The sequence below is a fragment of the Pararge aegeria genome, chromosome 9 (genome assembly GCF_905163445.1).
Source record: "Pararge aegeria chromosome 9, ilParAegt1.1, whole genome shotgun sequence".
Taxonomy (NCBI): domain Eukaryota; kingdom Metazoa; phylum Arthropoda; class Insecta; order Lepidoptera; family Nymphalidae; genus Pararge; species Pararge aegeria.
The window spans coordinates 13,271,175-13,290,448 of NC_053188.1; the positions used below are offsets into that span (position 1 = coordinate 13,271,175).

The 19,274-nt window shown below is 34.0% G+C and overlaps 1 protein-coding gene across 3 annotated transcripts in view; it reads right to left on the bottom strand.

The window, feature by feature from the left end:
- The window catches only part of LOC120626551 (mannosyl-oligosaccharide alpha-1,2-mannosidase IA-like), a 151,338-nt gene that overhangs the window by 9,595 nt on the left and 122,469 nt on the right, over window positions 1–19,274 (bottom strand). For 2 of the 3 annotated variants that reach the window (XM_039894099.1, XM_039894101.1), the window contains exons 4-10: window positions 15,966–16,068; window positions 15,740–15,847; window positions 13,762–13,989; window positions 13,069–13,207; window positions 12,830–12,974; window positions 11,350–11,466; window positions 9,120–10,366 (exon numbers count right to left, since the gene is read on the bottom strand). In XM_039894099.1, coding sequence (XP_039750033.1) covers window positions 10,211–10,366; window positions 11,350–11,466; window positions 12,830–12,974; window positions 13,069–13,207; window positions 13,762–13,989; window positions 15,740–15,847; window positions 15,966–16,068 — 996 coding nt within the window. In that variant the 3' untranslated portion in view covers window positions 9,120–10,210. Of the gene's footprint in view, window positions 1–9,119; window positions 10,367–11,349; window positions 11,467–12,829; window positions 12,975–13,068; window positions 13,208–13,761; window positions 13,990–15,739; window positions 15,848–15,965; window positions 16,069–19,274 lie in introns of those variants that run through there. The other variant, XM_039894100.1, reaches the window with a different exon arrangement.

The following is a 19,274-nucleotide window of genomic DNA, read 5'->3' on the forward strand; positions in this document are numbered from 1 at the left end:
ATTCGGATTTTAACGATAAGTGCCTAAATATTATAATGTCTATGGGCTAGCCTCAGCGAACGAAAGAAACATTTCCGTTAGCTTGCTACCCTTTATTTATTTTTACTTAGTATCCGAGACCACACTGTTCCACCACTTTAAAAAACCCAAAATTCAAATAGATACGGTTAAAGTAATAAACACAAAACATTATGTAAACATGTTTTATTAATAATTGAAATTTACATTATTGTTTAAATGCTACAACTTCATATAATACATAATATTATGATAATTATTATTATAACAAGCGTCGGGTTCTATTAGAAGTTTAAGTTAGTAACATCTATTAAGGTTACTGCAAAATACAAGAACAACATTTGTTAAAGCCCAAGTCCATTTTTGATGTATGATGTGTAGATGAGAAGACAACAAGACGCCATTAAAACGTAAGGTTTCTTTAACATTTAAGGTGTCTTTTGTATGATTAGTTTGGTATCAAAGATTTCTAATAGAACACGACCTTTGTTGAATAAAAAGTTTAAATCAGAGCTTGAGCAGTTTATGGAAAATTTCCGAAACTTCTACAGCTTAATAAAATAAATTTAATTACACAGAAACATTGGACAGAAATCAAATTTATTATTAAAACATAATTCGGAATAAATGGTACGCTTAGTTTCAGCATTAAGAAATATAAAAAATGCTTTCCAATAACAGAGATCTTTTATTAAATGTTATGCACCCGACACTAGAATTTCAAATAAACCAAACGTGTCATTTTTAGATAACCTACTTTAATTAATCTGCAGTTTTAGAGAACTGGGTACCTAGACTGATTTTCTACTTACGTCTACCGATTCGATAGCGTGAAATTTAAAACTATTTGTAATTGAATTTCAGGCGATCAGTCGAAGTCTCTGGCACTCTTTCGATTTTCGAAATCGGAAAAGCGCCATTTAGTTGCAACACTGAAAAACCGTACGAATCGTACGTTCGATCGAAGAGGTAGTGAGAGTAAAACAATAGGCCTGAACAACCCTGAAAACTCCATACCAACTTGATAAAGTAACTCAGGTGACACGATTGTTAACTTGAAAACTTCCACAAGGAAAATGAAAACCATTGCATCCTTAACAATTTTGTTTTTTAATTATTATTAATTTATTATAAAACCTTAAACAAGAGGGTTAAGTATAACAGTAAAACATTAACGCGAGATTTAATGTAGGTACCTATTTATTACATAATATTATATACGTGTTATAAAACTTTACTACATACCTATTGTTTCTTGAATTAGCATTTATATATTATCTACATTTTGGTTTACGACTACCGTCGACTTTTCAGTCTTACGTTACAAGCCGACATATGTATAAATTTATAGATAACAAAGAAGAATAACAAGAAAATATCTAATTTTACCTAGTTAGAGAAAGCAAAGAATTAACTGCATCGTAAACAAGGTAATTCTGAAGACGTTACTAGATAGATAAATTTGTAAGTATTTTCGATTCCAAATATTTATGAATATAATAAAAAAATTGGATTCTAGTTTTTAGCCTGATTCGTTTAATTACTAATTCTGTTTAGCGAAAGTGTTAGAACTGGAAATTGAGCCTTAGTTGCTATAATAAAGAATTCAGAAATCAGAAATTCCCACAATTATTGGTTGGATCTCCTTAAATTAAACAGGGCTGGAAAACCACTCACATCACTACATCCGTTGGCCATCATTACATGGGTTGGCCATGGAAATTTTAATGTTTATAAACATGACGGCAGCGTTAAGCACCTAATTGTAAGATTTCAAGTAACGTTTAGTACTAGAAAACCTACTGTGGGTAAGGGCACTAGTCTGTGATAATTCTGATAACAGACGGTAGATGAACACCTCAACGTAAATAATGATAAACACATTTAAGACAAACACGTCAACATTTTTGTCGTAAAAAATTGGACTTTTCAGTCAATAGGTTTACTATAACAGTATATAATAAATCTACGCACAGTCATCCCCAGTCACGCATACGATATCTATAAACTCATCACCTCATAAATATTTTATACAACAGAAATTAAGATGACAGTTACATTATAGTCACTACATATAATATTATACAAAACAAAATATTAAAAGATATTCATAAAATAAATACAACAACCCTTCACACATCCCTTGGTTAAAAAAATAACAATTACACATAATATCTAAATCTAGTATTGTTCTATGACTATTATATACATAATGTACACAAATTGAACTACCTTTGTCTAATATAAGAGGGGTACAAGTTTGCTAGCAATTAACAACTGCGAGGACAGATGAAATGTTTTTTTTTAAACTGAGATAAAGTCTTAGTACATGATCGCACCTTTTTCGATACACTGTAAGCCTGTGAGGAGTAATCAATGAATAAGTAATATTAAGGAACGCCCCCAAGATACTAAAGTCATATAGCGAGCCAATTCGCCATTAAATTTTTCCCATTTCCCGAGTAATTAAGTGTCTTCACCGGTTTAGTGTGTTTTGGTGAAATGGTGTATTTCATTGGTGAGCAGAATTGTAAGTGTTATTTATTTTAACAATTTGCAACACTAGAATGCACTCGCGAAAGTGGCGTTATGGACCGATGACTAAAGGAACTTCGTACCAATCTTTATAGTAATGCAGGTTGGTGGTGGTTATACTGTCTAATAGCTTACGTTACTTCAGTCGCGAAAGTCTCAACGGTATTGTAAGCAATAAGCAGAATCTTACAGGTGTCCCTTGGGTGAGTCACCCGTAGCCTTATTGAGTCCTTTTCAAGTTTTAAACTCAAAGTAATTTTATCAAAGTAAAATGGACCAAATAACACTCGTTTTAGAGTCGTAAATCCTGTAGTTCTTAATTTTATTTTACAAACGATTTGTAAAGGACAGACAAAACGAGCTGAAGAATTGTAGGCCAATTAGAGTTTTATTAAAATTGGAATAAGAATGAAATCTTGTAAAATTGTTCAACACTGGGTTTCATCAACACATTTAGAACAACGAAATTGATTTTTATAACAAGAGGGATTAGGATAATTTTAGTCTGAAGTTAGTGTACTAGAAAATCATTCACTGTTGAGACCTGTACAATTTCATACCAAGTGCACTGAAAAATTAATATGCTTTAATAACAGGTGCAATATAGCTTAAATGACAAGTAAACGACCCCACACTAAAAAAAAACTCTTCACTAATAATTTAATCCTTGCCTATTTAAAGATTTTGCATTTTGTTGTCGACTTTGGAACTAAAAAAAATGATAAAATAATGCTTATGTTCTGTACGGGTGCACCATTACGATGTTAGTTGTGAGTAGGTAATACAAATACTATAAAGATGTCTAATTTGAATTCTAAGGATTTGTCATTAGGGAATATGCATGTAGAATTATAATAGGTAATATATAAAACATCAATTGTTTTATATATTACCTATTATATTATTTTACACTACCTATTATATTACACTTTAAGAAAAAGGTATAACTATTATTTAAGGGTAATTCAAAGCTTTAAACCGAAAAATCACGCTCGACCATGTAAGTAATCTTACTCTTTACGTAGACTCATGACGTAAGAGAGCGTCCCTATGCTCCCTATGCAACACTATGCTCATATGATATTTTAAGCATAAATGAATAAAAAAATACAGGTATACATTTAGCATATTCCCTATTAAGTCAGGTATTTTCTTTTTACATTTTACCATAAGGTTTACCTTATCAGATAAGAAAATGTAAAAAGAAAATAAGTATGTAAAATTTTAATAAGAAAAAGTAAGGTTCACCTTATCAGATAAGTTAATGAAATAAAGAGCAAAAGTTTATTTTTGTGTGTTGCGTTACTCTGTTAAGGGACCAGATAACGTGAGGAGGCCGTACAAAAAAAATTAACTGTTTATTACTACTAAATAATATTCACCAAAAAAAATATAATTAGGCCATTTTCATTAAATAACTAGCTGTGACTGCTTATCCCAAATTTTAAAATTAAACTGTGTATTTTTTCCAACCAATATAAACCACCAGAAAACCACACCAAATTTAGTTCAGCCCTTGTAGAGATTAGTCAGCACAAACGCACATACAAAAGTCTGTTTACGATTTTATTATAGGTGTGTATAGCTTTCGCGTACTAGATATTGGTATTTATATTTCATAAAGATATGAAAAAAATCCTTTACGTTTTTTAATTTATCATTACAAAATAACTACTTCTACGCTTGAAAAAATTATTTTAATATAAAAAATACAAATGCAATATATTTTTTTTAAAATTAATAATTTGAATATTATATGAGATCTAATAATAGCATAGACTTCGAATTGACACTATAAATATTTAATATTGCAATGAGTAACAAAGATATAAGTCGCGTCACGTAAAAAAACGCTGAAGTTTATTCGAAAATTACCATTTAGGACTATATCTTAGTGTCCCACACTTGGGAACAGGCCTCCATTCTTACTTGAGGTCTTAAGAGTTTACACCCTCCGCGCTGCTCCTATGCAGGTTGGCGGGCTTCAAATGATTATTCACATTGATTACAAACGGGATCGCTATCAAAACCAAAAATGAACATTGCCAACTATCCGACTACAGGCTTGTACTGAGAATTTCTTAAAATTAAATCCAGGACCTTGTTATCTGTACTTATAAACCACTAGACGCACAAGCCAGTTATTAGGTGTAGTATACATTAAAATTCCAAATTATTTACTAAACAATGGGTCAATTATAAAAAGCATAAGTGTATACTTATGCTCTTTATATGCTCAACGCTATTTTTACGCGACTCAAAGTATAACAAATGGCGATATATATTACATTATACTCAAGTATAATGTTTACAGGCAGTTTTAAATATTTTTACTAATATAATTTTAAACATATTCGTGCTATTGAAAATTTGTTTTATTATTTGCGAGTATTCATTTATAGGCTATAATTTCTATTATCTACTTTATTTTATTATTATATTATTTTATATTTGTTTTCAAGGGCTTTCTTATTAAAATTCAATGTAAAATTAGCGCTGAACTGCGAATTCACCTGAGTGACGATGCAGTCTAAATTGGTAGCACGCTAACCTGAAAGGGGTATGAAACTTTATATCTCTTACCTCTAATCGGTTTCTACACGGGATAGCTTGGATTGCCGCTGACCAATTATTATTTAAATCGTAGCGTGCAGCTCCATTTTCTATTTTATATCGTCAGCGAGGCTATAAACATATTCAAAAAGTTGTAGAGGTATTTCTAAACTCTTTTATTTATAATTGACCTAAACTATCGCACCAAATTTTAAATTATATTCGGTATCAATATTCGCTTTAACAAGATCATGGCAAGCTTCGCCAAGATGCTTATTATTTGTAGTACCCAGTGGCGTGCACTGGGTTTCTTAACAGGGTATGCCTACAACAGGAAAATTGCATAAAACGTCACAAATTCTCCTCCCATACGAGTTATAAATTCAAATTCAAATTCAAATTCATTTATTTCAAGTAGGCCTACTTTATAAGCACTTTTGAAACGTCAAGTATGCATGTTTGTGTGACTCTACTATATATCAATGTTAGGGTATGCAGCGCTTTTGTGCATGTATGGAGTGCACGCCACTGGTAGTACCTACATACATTTATTTAACTATAGCAAATATGTAGATTTGGTTAAAATGTCGGGGATCTAATTTCGCGCTTTGCGCACTTGTGCTTAATATTATCAAAGGGAAATAATAAGTATAAAGTATATTTTGCGCCACGTGAAACGAACACTTAGACCTGAGCATCGGACTATTTCTACATTGGAATGAGCGCGTACTATGGATTTACCATGGTACGTGCTTATTTGGTTAATCACTTAACGAATTAGATTATTCGCATTTTTACTATAATACATATTAAACTTATGTATTATACTAAAAAAATGGGTTCACGCTTATGAATTTTGTATAAATAGCCAACTATTCAGTTAAATCAAGAATGCTCTTTTTACTTGGCACAAATTATGAAAACCATAATAAAGAGAGAAAGAGAGGTGCTAAATTTTCAAAGATTACTCTTTAAATACGACTGAATCTTAAAAGAAAAATATATGAAGTTAAAATAAAAATATATAATAACACATTACCTACTGTATTAACTTTCATGGCCAAATAAAATAAAATTATTTAACAACATTTCCTCTTCTGATGGTAAATCGTAACGCCATATTAATAATTTAGGATTTGAAATTAAAGTTAAGTTTATTTATTAAATTTATTGTTAACGACCACTTTTTAAAATCCATAAACTTAAACCGTAACAACCTTAAAGAACCATTTAGATACTTTTTAAACTTAAAATTTAATCCTGTTTAGTTTGATTTGAGAAATTACCCACGTTAGTCCAGCTGTTATATATATATATATATATATATATCTGTTTTTATGTTTGGAAATACCGCAGGATCCTTTGGTTGTTCCAGGGTAAAACACCCCTTGTTCATATCCAACATACCAGCTAACGCTATGCAAAATGTCTCAAGTCACAAAACAAGGGTTATTTTATAAATCCTCGATCAACAAACTGGTTCTTTTCCGGGTGAAACAGAATCCTATGACCCACAGTATGCAAGCAATCTCTATGCAAAATATGATTCAGATCGGTTTCATTTTGAAGCCGAACTTAGATGGCAAGCAAACAAAACTAACTTTTTCATTTATTATATTCGTATGAAATGTGGATAATATTATAAGATCCTACGCTATTAATACGGCGTGCTGAAATAACAGACAGTGATACTATTACGTAAGTAGGTGCTTAAAGTACATTTAAGCAATATTTAAAATTTACAGCTACATTTGGCCTACAACAACAAATGTATCTAACTTTCACTAATTATTATTTTAATTTATTTTTGAGATATGCTTTCGACTGCAAGCTCTTTTTTTCTATTTACCGAATAATTATTATTAAGAATTAGACAATTCCAATAAAGAAATAATAAAGATTGCGTACAGTGATTCCACTAAAAGTTTTTTTATAAACTCATTAAATAACAATGATAATTCATATTAAATTATAAAAATGAGGATGCCAACAAGAAGAAAATCAAAATAGGTAATAAGACATCCGTGGTAAATGGTGATCTTACTAAAAATTAAGCTGTTTAAAAGTGTCCTGAGTTTTGGGTACATACAAAAGAAGACAAAAGTAAAAAAAGGAGGCTATCATTGTTATGCACAAAACTCTTAACTAAGTCTTCAAAATAGTGCTTTCCTTTTTTAACAGATATAGTGTAAAAGAGAGAGCACTACTTTTGGACAGGTGAATTAAGATTTGAGATTTGTGTACAAGACAATCAAACTGTTAGACTATTATTAAGTGACGTGCAAAGATTATTCAACCCTGGTTTAAACGACGAATGATGTAAAATAAAACGGTTTCAAAAAATAACTAACCTGATACATAACTTTAAAATACATGAAGCTAACCATAAAATCAGGAAATAATTTGTAATAGCAGGCACTCCTTCAAAATAAATTTTTAAGCTTTTATATTCTAGTTTGATTTTATTTTTGTAACCTGTTGGTGCCTTGATTAAATAGTTTAAAAAAAACTGCTATGATCCTGTAAAGTTGCTGATTGGCTGAAAATTTATAACTATTGCTATTAAATTTTAAATTCATATAGAATATATGGACACACGCGAATTTTTGTAGGAGTATGTTAACCAACTGGTTTAAAAACCCATTCAGGGTCTTACGTGTGAGTTCAAGTGACGCGGCACATACGGTGAGCTGAGTAAGGAGGCTGGAGTTCCAAGTCTTTTTCACATACATATAAATACAAAACTCTGTACTTCGATATGCTACGATAGGAGAAAGATTATTTTGTTATTTAAAATCATCTGCATTTATTGCCTACCGGAGTCAAACACTATGCACGTCACATACTATGTTATATATACTATATTCAACAGCAATTTGTATGGACTAGGCACTGGCTAACGATCTTAACCGTAAACACCCCGGCACAGTTCTACACTGAACGCCACCAAGCGTGTGTTGATTAAAATCAAAATAAAGTATGTTTACATGATGGCAAGTTATAAAGGTGTTCCGGGTTTTACATCATTTAGTGACATTTTTCTCAACACGTAAAATGTCCTCGAATCTTCGATCAATAATATATTAGATATGCACTCCCTTACAATATTGAATCGACAAAGTGGTCAGTTTTTGTATATATGTATATATTATTTGATAAGAAATATTTAATATAATTTATACACATAAATAAATAAAGAAATAAATATACTACGACAATATACACATCAGCATATAGCCCCAGAGTATGCGTAGCTTGTTTTATGGGCACTCATATGACAGATGAATATTTTTATGAATAATATACATAAAAACTTATAATATAAAGATAAAAACCCAGACACTGAAAAACATTCATATTCATCGCACAAATGTTTTCCAGTTAGGGGATCGAGCCCACAGCCTCAGATTTAGAAAGCATGTCCACTGCCCACTCAGCCCTAGCATACTTTTACGTCATCTGTATAATATAGGTACTTTTCATTCCTAAGTTCCCACGGGATTGGCAATTTATATCACACACATGGGAAACGTGGCGTGGTACAAGTAGTCTAGTATATTATTGATCGCAGCTTCGCATGAATAAAAATGTACGCTATTACTTACCTTCAAAATTTATGTCGCACCATAAATATTATCTAAGGTAAGTATGTTATCAAAAAAAAATGTATACAACGTGTAACCGAATTACGAAATGATGTTGAAGTATGCATAAGTATACTTCATAAGGAATCACCCTGTAAAAATATTAATTCAAAATAAGCATATTTATTTTTCCATACAAACGAATTCAAAACATTCTAAGTGACAACCCTATTGAAGGTAGAATGCCGACACGCGCATAGCACCTACGCTTCGCGACGCATACCTAATAAAGTGGCAGGAGTCCACATGATTTTAATTTTGCATGTTGTTGTTTTAATTTTGCATGTGTTAGGGCTGTGTCTGATTTCGTTCAGTAAAAACTATGGCAGTGGTTTACTCAAAAACTATTAGGTTTTCGATTTCACAGATAAGTCTCAGAGACAGTACATAATGTACCTCTAAAGCCTGTGAAGTATTATTTCGGTTTTCATTTACACGCTGTATAAGCTTTAAAGTCTAGTACGAATTTGAACATTCCGAAAACTGTAATGGTTTTCATGAGTTTTGGTAACGTTTTGTACACCCTACGTTTCACAAGGTTTTCATTAGCGGCGCATAGATGAATGAAGGAAGTCGATTTCGAATTTCGTTTTCGAAAAATACAAAAACTAGTGGTTAGGGTACCGTCAGATTTAAAAACTCCATCAATGGACTTTAGCTTTGCCATCGTCGATAGGTCCGTAAATCTGAGATTGTTAAACTTTTTTGAGAGTATGGCCGTTTTTGGGAGAAATTCGAAATCTGTTGGTAAATACTAGTCACAAAGTGGCAACACTAGAACATTGTTAATAACCCTTGCCCGCTATTTTGTGTAAAAAGTGTGATATTGTCGACTGTCTCGCATCGTAGTTGCGATGAAAAACATATATATGCATACCAGTTTTTAATTCTATAAATATATAGTTTTTTAAATACATATCCTTTAATGAAAATATCGTATTTATTCCGCCGAATTAGCGCATTCGACTAATCGAAAATTTTAGAAAAGAAGGTAAATTTGTATGTTTAGCAAGCTTCCTTTGGAATAAATTTTATTTGTCAGTCTCGATATATTCACTGAATATGTCTGTGTTTAAAAAAAAAAATGTTTAATGATAAACGTTTTTTTTATTTAGACTTAAAAACTGGTAACCTTTTTTCGTAACAAGATGTATTTAATGTTCACAACAATTCTGTTACGGTTTTAAGGTGTAGTTTCGAATAAAAAAACCTTCACTTAAGATGATACATCCTAGTGATGAGACTGGAAACTTTCTCGCGAGAAGTCGAGGGTAAACAGCTAGTTTAGTATACAAAGAAAGATTAACAACTGTTTTTTTTTTTTACAAATAACCCTATAATACAAGTCTCATGAACTACTACCCTAGGAACATTTTCTTTTGGGAAAACTAAAGAAATGCTGTATTTGTCTCCCAAAAACGGCCAAATTGACGTGTCTGACGGTACTGATATATTGAATTTTAAAGTGTGTTGTCTTCGTGGATCACGACTGCGGGCTTGCTGGCGGCGCGGTAGAGCTGGTTCTTGTCCTTGATCGGGAAGGGATGAGCTTCGGTGTTGAACACCCACTCGTCCAGCGGCAGGAGGCTGTCATCGGAGAACAGCAGGTACAGGTACTGGAAAATAATAAATCAGCGTTAATTGATTATCATAGGACAGTTAGAAGAGTCGAATGTTTTTTTTTTTGAAGTTATACTTCTTTTGGCGCGTTAGGGAAAAATGATGAGAGCGAATTTTCACGATGCGCGCGCACGTCGTCACGAAAAACCGACACCCTATAAGGCTTGACAGTGTACACTTTCAATTGTCAAAGTCTGCGGGCTCATTCCGGTGATTCAATTGTACGAAAATCTCAAATTTTAATGTTCAGTGAAACTTGGTGGTCCGATAATGAGATAATTAGATAATGCGTTGTAATAAAACTTTCAATGCATTCGATTCGATTTCAAGTTTTTTCTACAAACGTAGAATAAGGCGAAAGATAAAATTGTTGAAAAGATTTTCATATTGTTACGCCAAAGAAGTATAACTTTAGCAAGTGTTTTTTTTCTTCTATTGTAAAACTAGACCGATAAAACCCCGTTGGAACGGTTACTTTACCTGTGATACAAAAAACATATGTCACTCTTTCAACTAACTTTATGCCAAAAATCAAGTCGATTGGTTACGCACTAAGGTCAAACAATCGAACGCACTTTCGCATTTATAATATCGAGTATGGATTGACGGACAAATCAGATGGCCCACCTATAGTAAGTAAAAAACATTGTCTGTAGACGAAGCTAAGGGCATACAAGGAACACTCCCTGTGCCCATGTAGATTTGCTCGAAATTTTAGTACAATTTCACAATTCACGATCTAAAGATCCTAAAGTACACAGGTGCACTTTCTATTCACTGACTCTCATCATCCAATGGAGAGCATCCACGAGAGCACTGACCGGAATGAGATGGATGAAGGACCGACCGTTCAACGTGCTCTCTGAGGCACGGAGAGTTAAATAGCCGGAGAGTTAATTCATTGGCCGGATATGGGGTTTGACCGCAGGACCATGTGTAATACAGTCGAACATGCTAATGCAGTTTATATTTTAGTTACCTTGAGTGTTTCAGCGAGGAAGAAGCTTTGTTGCACGTCGTCCCCAAGCGGCGTCGAATGGTACACGTTGACCAATCCCGTGTACCCACCTTCAACTCTGCAATGCTTCTCAAGAGCCTGGAACAAAATCAGGAGTTTAAAAACTGTATAAAAATCAAATAAAAAAAGTCAGCGACCCTGCTTTTTGATTTCAAGGCCGTGGGTTCGATTCCCACAACTGGAAAATATTTGTGATGAACATGAATGTTTTTCAGTGTCTGGGTGTTTATCTGTATATTATATGTATTTATGTATATTATTCATAGAAATATTCATCAGTCATCTTAGTACCCATAACACAAGCTACGCTTACTTTGTGGCTAGATGGCGATGTGTGTATTGTCGTAGTACATTTATTATTTATTAATGACTCCGATTGCCCAAGCTCCATTTACCTAGAATCCTCATTACTATATTAATTTTTTTTTATAGTCATTATTGTCGGACCAAACAGATGGCTCAAGTGGAAAACCATGGCCTATAAACAGAGCAACACTTCACAGGGTATGCAAGGAGCACGTCCTGCACCATTCCGCCCAGTGACCACCAATTTGAAGCGTAGTTGTTAAGCCTCATGAGCCTGTAATTACACCGGCTCATGTACCCTTCAGACCGGAACACAGCATTGAATCAATGCTACTTAGCGGCAGAAATAAGCATGGCGTTAGTAATTCCCCGGACGAGTTTGTCACAAAATTCAAATTTAAAATTCATTTATTTCAAGTAGGCCTAATTAATAAGCACTTATGAAACGTCAAGTCTGTTTGTAGTGACTCTACCACCGGTTCGGAAGGCATATTCCAATGAGAAGAGCCGGCAAGAAACTCAGCAGATTGCTCTTTTCCAACATCATTTTAAAGTTTAACAATCTTTAGAATATTTCTGTTTTGTGAGAGATGGGAGTGGCCTGCTTCCAAGCAGCCTTGTCGTTTAGGTATTCATCAATCGTGTAGTAACCACGATTTATTAAATGTGTTTTAATATATTGTTTAAACTTAGGTAAAGGTTGATCTAATATTGCTTTCGGTATCATGTTATAAAAGCATATACCCATCCCCACAAAGAATTTCTGTACGTTGATGCTATAATAAACCTAAAGGGTCTTAGAAATGAAAGTGCTATGTCGTCAGAATTGTTATGCAAGTTTCTACTAAGACAATGCCTACATAAGTTGCATATAATCCAAAGAGATTCCCAGGCATACATCAACTGTTAACCGATAGTTGTCACCTAAGAGTTGGCGAAACGTTTTTTATCCTATAGACATCGCATCAATCATCGTATCGATTTAGACGATGCCTAGTTGTAGTAAAAGCAGGTACTAAACAGCTGAGGGCACCTTTCAAATGTCAGAGCGTGATAAAACACTGAAACTGAAATTACTCCGACGCTATTCCACGTTTATTTGTAAGAGTTAACACCGTTGAAGTTGATCTATTACCTGCACAGCCTCCCACCCCCAATCGCGGTACTTTTGGTCCTTGGTGAGGCGCCATAGGATGAAGTAGCTCTCGAAGGTCTCTGGCCGCAGCAAATACATTTTCTCGTTGCTCTTCATCGCCCGCGCTTCCGCTGCACCCGAAAACCTGAGAAAAGAGAGACAAAAATATTTTTATTTCAAACTTATACACTTGATGAAGGTGAAGCGTTCAAGAAGATTTATGCCCAATCAGTATTTACCGGAAGGCTTCTGGACTCAGTTTGGTGTCCGCGCGGTCGTAGGCCTCGTGACAGGTGTGCGTGAGTTTTTTAGCCACATCCATGTAGCGATCGCTCAACGTGTTCTGCAGCGTTGTCGACGCTAATGCGAACATACCCCCTGCAAATCAATAGATATACACATCATGATTATAACGAACCTCTAAAGTTTTCCACTAGCTGGCGGTAAAAGTCGTTTAGACAGATAGCAATGCGTAATATCTTTCGCTGATTTATTTATACACATACATATAATATATATAAATAGTTCTAGACCTGTCTATTTAAAAGAGACATATATACGTTTCTATGATATAAGACATGTAAAACTACAAACATAAATTTATTATTACGTTTTTAGCTAAATTTATATAACTTGGTCAGTTTTAAAAGTCTTTCGTACAAATCCGGGAGAATCAGCAAGTATAATCTCATACAACTTATAGAATTGGAATCAATCAATGCTCCACCGTTATAGTCAGGTGTGCGAATATTAAATCAATAACACTTGAGATAACGATCATTATCAACGATAAAATATTGTTACTTCGAGATATTTTTAAAATTAAAGATATGCCAACAGCACTACTTATGACATACAAATATAATCATATCAGTCATTGATATAGAGTTATAACTTAAGTGGCACTAAAAGTGAACCTTGTGCAATCTTACCCGCGAAGCAAGACAAATGGTCCATTTTCTCTTCGTACACCCGTCCGTACTTGACCTCGGCGAGATATGATAGGCCTGAGTTTGAGGTACGCAGCATTTTCTCAAGTGCCGGCTGCATCGCTTCATCGAACATGATGCGAGCCTGCTCATCCTCATTGTTGGTCACAAGCCACGCTTTTAGCAGATATTCGTAGAAAGAATCACCTAATGCGCCGAGTGACGTGTGCCCTGGAATCACATCCAACTTATATTATACGTGTGGGTTCCTAAAAGTTTGTATAGGATGTGTTACTGATGTTTTTTTTACTCAGTTAAGCATATACGACTTGAAATGAAATTTAATAGTTCACTAATTGCCTATGTATAATATTGACTAAAATTTGTAAAATAAAAATTACAGCCCTATTTTAAAGAGGTTTTTAAATAAAAAATAAATATTGTGATAATTGATAAGGCTCCAAATTTTAATATAAACAGAGCAACACTTCGCAGGCCACGCAAGGAACCCATCCTACAAAGTGCCCTGTGTGTTTTTATGAACTTGAGAAGTAGGTGTTAGGCCTCGTGTGCTCGGTGTAATTACACCGGCAGCCACGCCCATCAGACCGGGAGACAATAATGCCCAGGACGAGCTCTGTCACAACAAGCTCTAATATTGGTTACAAGTATTGGTAACACATAAACAGTTATATGTCGGGAAATCTAAATAGTCTATTTTGCTCGCAGCAGTGGAGCAACCGAAGAGATCAAAGATAGTTAAACGACGAATCCATGTTTCATGCTATTTACACATGCAGATAAACACCCTTGAAATAGAAAGTCACTGGAAAAATTTTACAAGAATTTTCTGCTATTGAACAATATTATAATATAAATTATACCCGAAAATCATCGAGAAACCTTCACCAAATTGAATACTGCAATATCTCAGTAGATTACTGAGTAGGTATTGTTGCACGTTTCGTTATGTTAACACACATTTCCGCTTACAAGCAAAACGTTGCGATTTGCATTGCATTACGATCAAAACCCAGTCCTTGGCATCCGCTGACTCATGCCTACAGACAGTAAGCTTGAATCGTTGGGACACATCATGCGGTATGAGACGATGAGGGATCGAATTACTTTTCTCTTACAGTTACGTATTATTAATACGGAATTGATAGAAGACCTACCAGATATTTATCTGTATCCTATTATGTCTCTTTATTAATTTATTTCTTTAAGTGGGCAGCGACAATTCTTTCTGAAGCCTGTAATGAAGTATATCTACTTTATTGTAAATGACCGGAAGTTGCTATGAAACGAAAGGAGCTTTGAGGTATATCCTCTCGAATATAAAAGCGACAAATTAACTGCTATATTGATTTAGAATTGGGTTTTGAACCAATGAAATGTATTTGAACCTTTACTTCATTAAAATTTTAATTTTTATTGGTTGTTTAGAATTTTCCTCAAACAAGATTACTTTTAATACTATTAACACATTTTTTCTCCCTTACTGAACCTTAGAAAGAGAATTATACAACTTCGGGCTTCTGTTGTCTAAAGTTTTGCTCAGACTTGAATCGTTGGGACACATCATGCGGTCTGGGATGATGAGGAATCAAATTAAGATTCTCTTACAGTAATGTATTATTAATACAGAATTGATATAAGACCCCCCTATTTACCTATCTCCTATTAATCTCTTTCTTAATTTATTTCTTTAAGTGTGCAGCGACCCTGCTTTCTGAGACTGTGGGTTCGATTCCCACAACTGGAAAATGTTATTGTGATGAACACGAATATTTTTCAGTGTCTGGGTGTATATTTGTATTTTGTAAGTATTTATGTATATTATTCATAACAAAAATTCTTCAGCCATCTTGGTACCCATAACACAAGCCTACGCATATACGCTATTTATGTTTTATATATGCACCTACATTTATGCTTAAATTAAGGAATGTTAATATAGTGTAGTTAATTTACATACTTTGGCCCCACAGCCCGGTCCGCGGATTGATGTAATTAGGATAGAGGCCGTCCGGCTTTTGAATGTTGTGTAGCACATCACGGATGCGATCCACCTTCTCTCTGTATACTGGACGAATGGAAACATTAAAACAATTTTACAACAATTTTTTTTTTTGGAACTTGTATTGCAGTGAAATTAAGAATTAATATCTGACTCAAACGGTATATTAGTGATATCAACTCACTGTCGTTTCCCGTAACTTCACTCAGGTAAGTAAACTCCATGTGCAATGTTCCCACTTCTGAGAGTATACTGTTCGCGCCCGCCCAGTGATATTGCCGATTTACCTGTGAATCGAAAAAAATTTATCAATTAGTTCTTTAAAGGCAAGTCAAGAGTTAGCCTAAGGGAGAAATACAAGGCTAGTTGGAAAGGTAATACATTTTCAACTAGCCTTATTTGGTGGTGTTTATTATTATTTTTATTTCGCTACAAGTTGTAATGGATGTAGTTGATGGGGAGAGGTTGGAGTGATATGCTTGGAGTATATACGTGAGCATAGTAATGAGGAGATCCGTAGAAGCACCAGAGTTACTGAAATAGCAAAACGAGTCGCGAAGCTGATGTGGCAGGCCGGGGCAGAATAGTTTTTGAGTAAACCATTGCCAAAGTTTTTACTGAAATAAATCAGATACAGCCCCAACGCCACATGCAAAAATAAAATCAAGTGACTCCTGTCGCTTTATTAGGTACGTGACGCGTAGTGTAGGTACCATGCACGTGTCATTCTTTTGTCTACAATAGGGGGTTGTCTTAAGTAAGACTGAAATTGTTTGTATTAGTTTGTATGGAAAAATAAATACGCTTCATTTGCTTCTTATGAAAGATACTTATGCATCCTTCAACAGTATTTCGTAATTCCGTTATACGATTTCTAGCCCTGTGTGCAGCAGTGGATGTCCATTGGTCTAAATGATGAAGATTATGATTCATCACCTCTTATCAAAATGATACTCTATGCGGTATCTCGCAGTATGAATAGTAGTTAAGAGTAAGTTTTAGTAATAAACAAAATCTACTATCACACAACGTCGCGCTTTTCAGTCTTACCTACCGCGTTCAAAAACATAGTCATAATTACAAATATAGTCTGTGTAATAGTTTTCTTATCTATAATAATGTGGTTCTTGGTCCAAATTATTTCCAAACGTTATGCTCGATTGACCTTCTACTCAGAATAAACTATACTGATTATAGCGGCCATATTGATAAGTATTTTCCTGCACTTTAGATACTGCTGAATAATATGAGCATTTTAGAAATAATGATTGAAAAACTAAAACATACTTCTTTTGCAGTCCCCCTAATGACTGTTAACAGTATACGTATCTTTAGATATATAAGAATTGATCCCTGTCAAAATCCTACACGAACCCACCACCGCGAGGCTGGCACCGAATAGCCTCGTCACCACGTAAAAGATCTAAAAACTAACAGTTAGCAGAGACCCGAGAGAGAAAGAGAAAAAAATCCCGGGCCTTCGGGCGTAGCTTTGAAGCACGTACCTTCGATTGGTTTAGGCCAGACTGAGAGCACGCCGTATGTGTATAGGTGATAATATATAAGTAATAAGTAATAATTTTATATCAATTAACAGTTACACAGCAAATTAAAAATAGTACAAAATAAGGCAAACATAAGGTAATGTGTATCATGAAACCCAAATTCGATAATACTGCTATAGTGCAAGACTGAGTCGCAGTTATTATCGCCCGTCTCTGGAGCGAGAACCATACACTTAAATTAAATCTAGTGAGATTAATAAAAATAAAAACCGAAAAACTTTTTGAATTAAATTCAATTGAAAGCATTGATAAACTCAATATATATATATGTAACGCAAGTTACCGCAGTCATTTTCAGGAAAATCGTTATCCTGATTATTATTGTTGTTACGAATACGTAAAATGTATATAAAGATAAGAAAAAAATTACTAAATATAGCCTGGAACGCAACGTATTGTATTCTTTATGTGGACGGCGCTGCGAAAATTTTTTTTTTAAATTTTTTTTTATGTTTATAGACGATCGCTTGACTGCAATCACACATGATGGTAAGCGATGATGCAGCCTAAGGTGGAGCGCGCTTGCTTAGAAGATGCCTATCCACTCTCATATCATATCACTACATATTTATCTATTCATATAATGGAAATCGCGACCGCCCTCGCTAATCCATTCCGATGTCAATATTTTGACGGGTTTCCTATGGCTTGCTAGGTGGTTTGGATTAGACCAGCTATCGTGACCTTTGTGATCGGCATGTTTGCTAAAACTGGGTGGATCAAGTTAAGCATCAAGGATTACTGTTAAACTTTTGGCGTCGACATTTTTTCTTTAGATTACAGGCCTTTGGAACCGGCTTAACATTTTAGTATCACAGACATAATATATCATCAATCATGTACATAAGTGTTTCTAAGATGTATGTACATATTTTTATGTGTGTTATGAGTTGGATACTTGTGTTTAAACACCATAGTACGTATTATAGCCTGCGACAAATAAAAGATTAAGAGAAGAGAAGGAACAATGGGAAGTGAAGAAAATCTTGCTACCAGAATGTTAATTATTTATGTACAAAATAAGCAATTCATTTAAAGGAAATTTTATACAATTTTACAATAAATTACCGGTTAATATCTTGGGGATGTCACTAAAGAAGTTCAAAGTTTGTATTAAGCGAAAGCTTATAGAAAAGTCCTATTATAGTATTACGTAAACGATAAAAAAGCTTGGGTGTAAACAATTGCTCTAACCAGGTTGCTTTTTAAATATTTTCTAATGACAATGTGAGATGGTGATAACAAAAAGAACACCCGGCTAAGTTTGTTGTGGGCTTCTTCTTAGACCAGAGCGCGATTGGAACCCTCGTAGCTTTAGTTTTAAGTTTACGATTGTAGTTATCGCCATCACTACTCACTGCTATGTACACATTTTGTATATAATAACGCATCAAAAGTGCCATCTATGTGCCTATTTGAATAAAGAAATATTTGACTTTGTAGAAGGATAAGGAAATAGAGGAAGACCGAAGAAAGGTGTATTGTGTAAAACAGGATATATGCGTCAAAAAGGAGCGGAAATGACAGCTAGAAGTGAGTCGAAAGAGAAATGAAATTCCAATTCAAATAATTTTTTTTTATTCATGTCACATATGAAGCGTTTATACATATATATGATGTGTGTATTGACATAGTATATTTATTTATTTAGTTATGTTTACATAATTGTAAGGGGATGGTGATAACTTCGTTCGCTATCTTAAACCTAAAGCTACGAGGGTTCAAACGCCCCCTGGTCTAAGAAGAAAGAGCCCACAACAAACTTAGGCGGGTTATATTTATTTTTTGTTATCGCCATCTCACAGTAAATTAATATTAAGTTATGAAGCTTTTTTATCGTTTATGTAATCCTTAACGTTATAATAGGATTATTTTTTATCTTCATGTTATGCGGATCCCACTTGGTGTGGCTGTAGGGGCAAGAAACA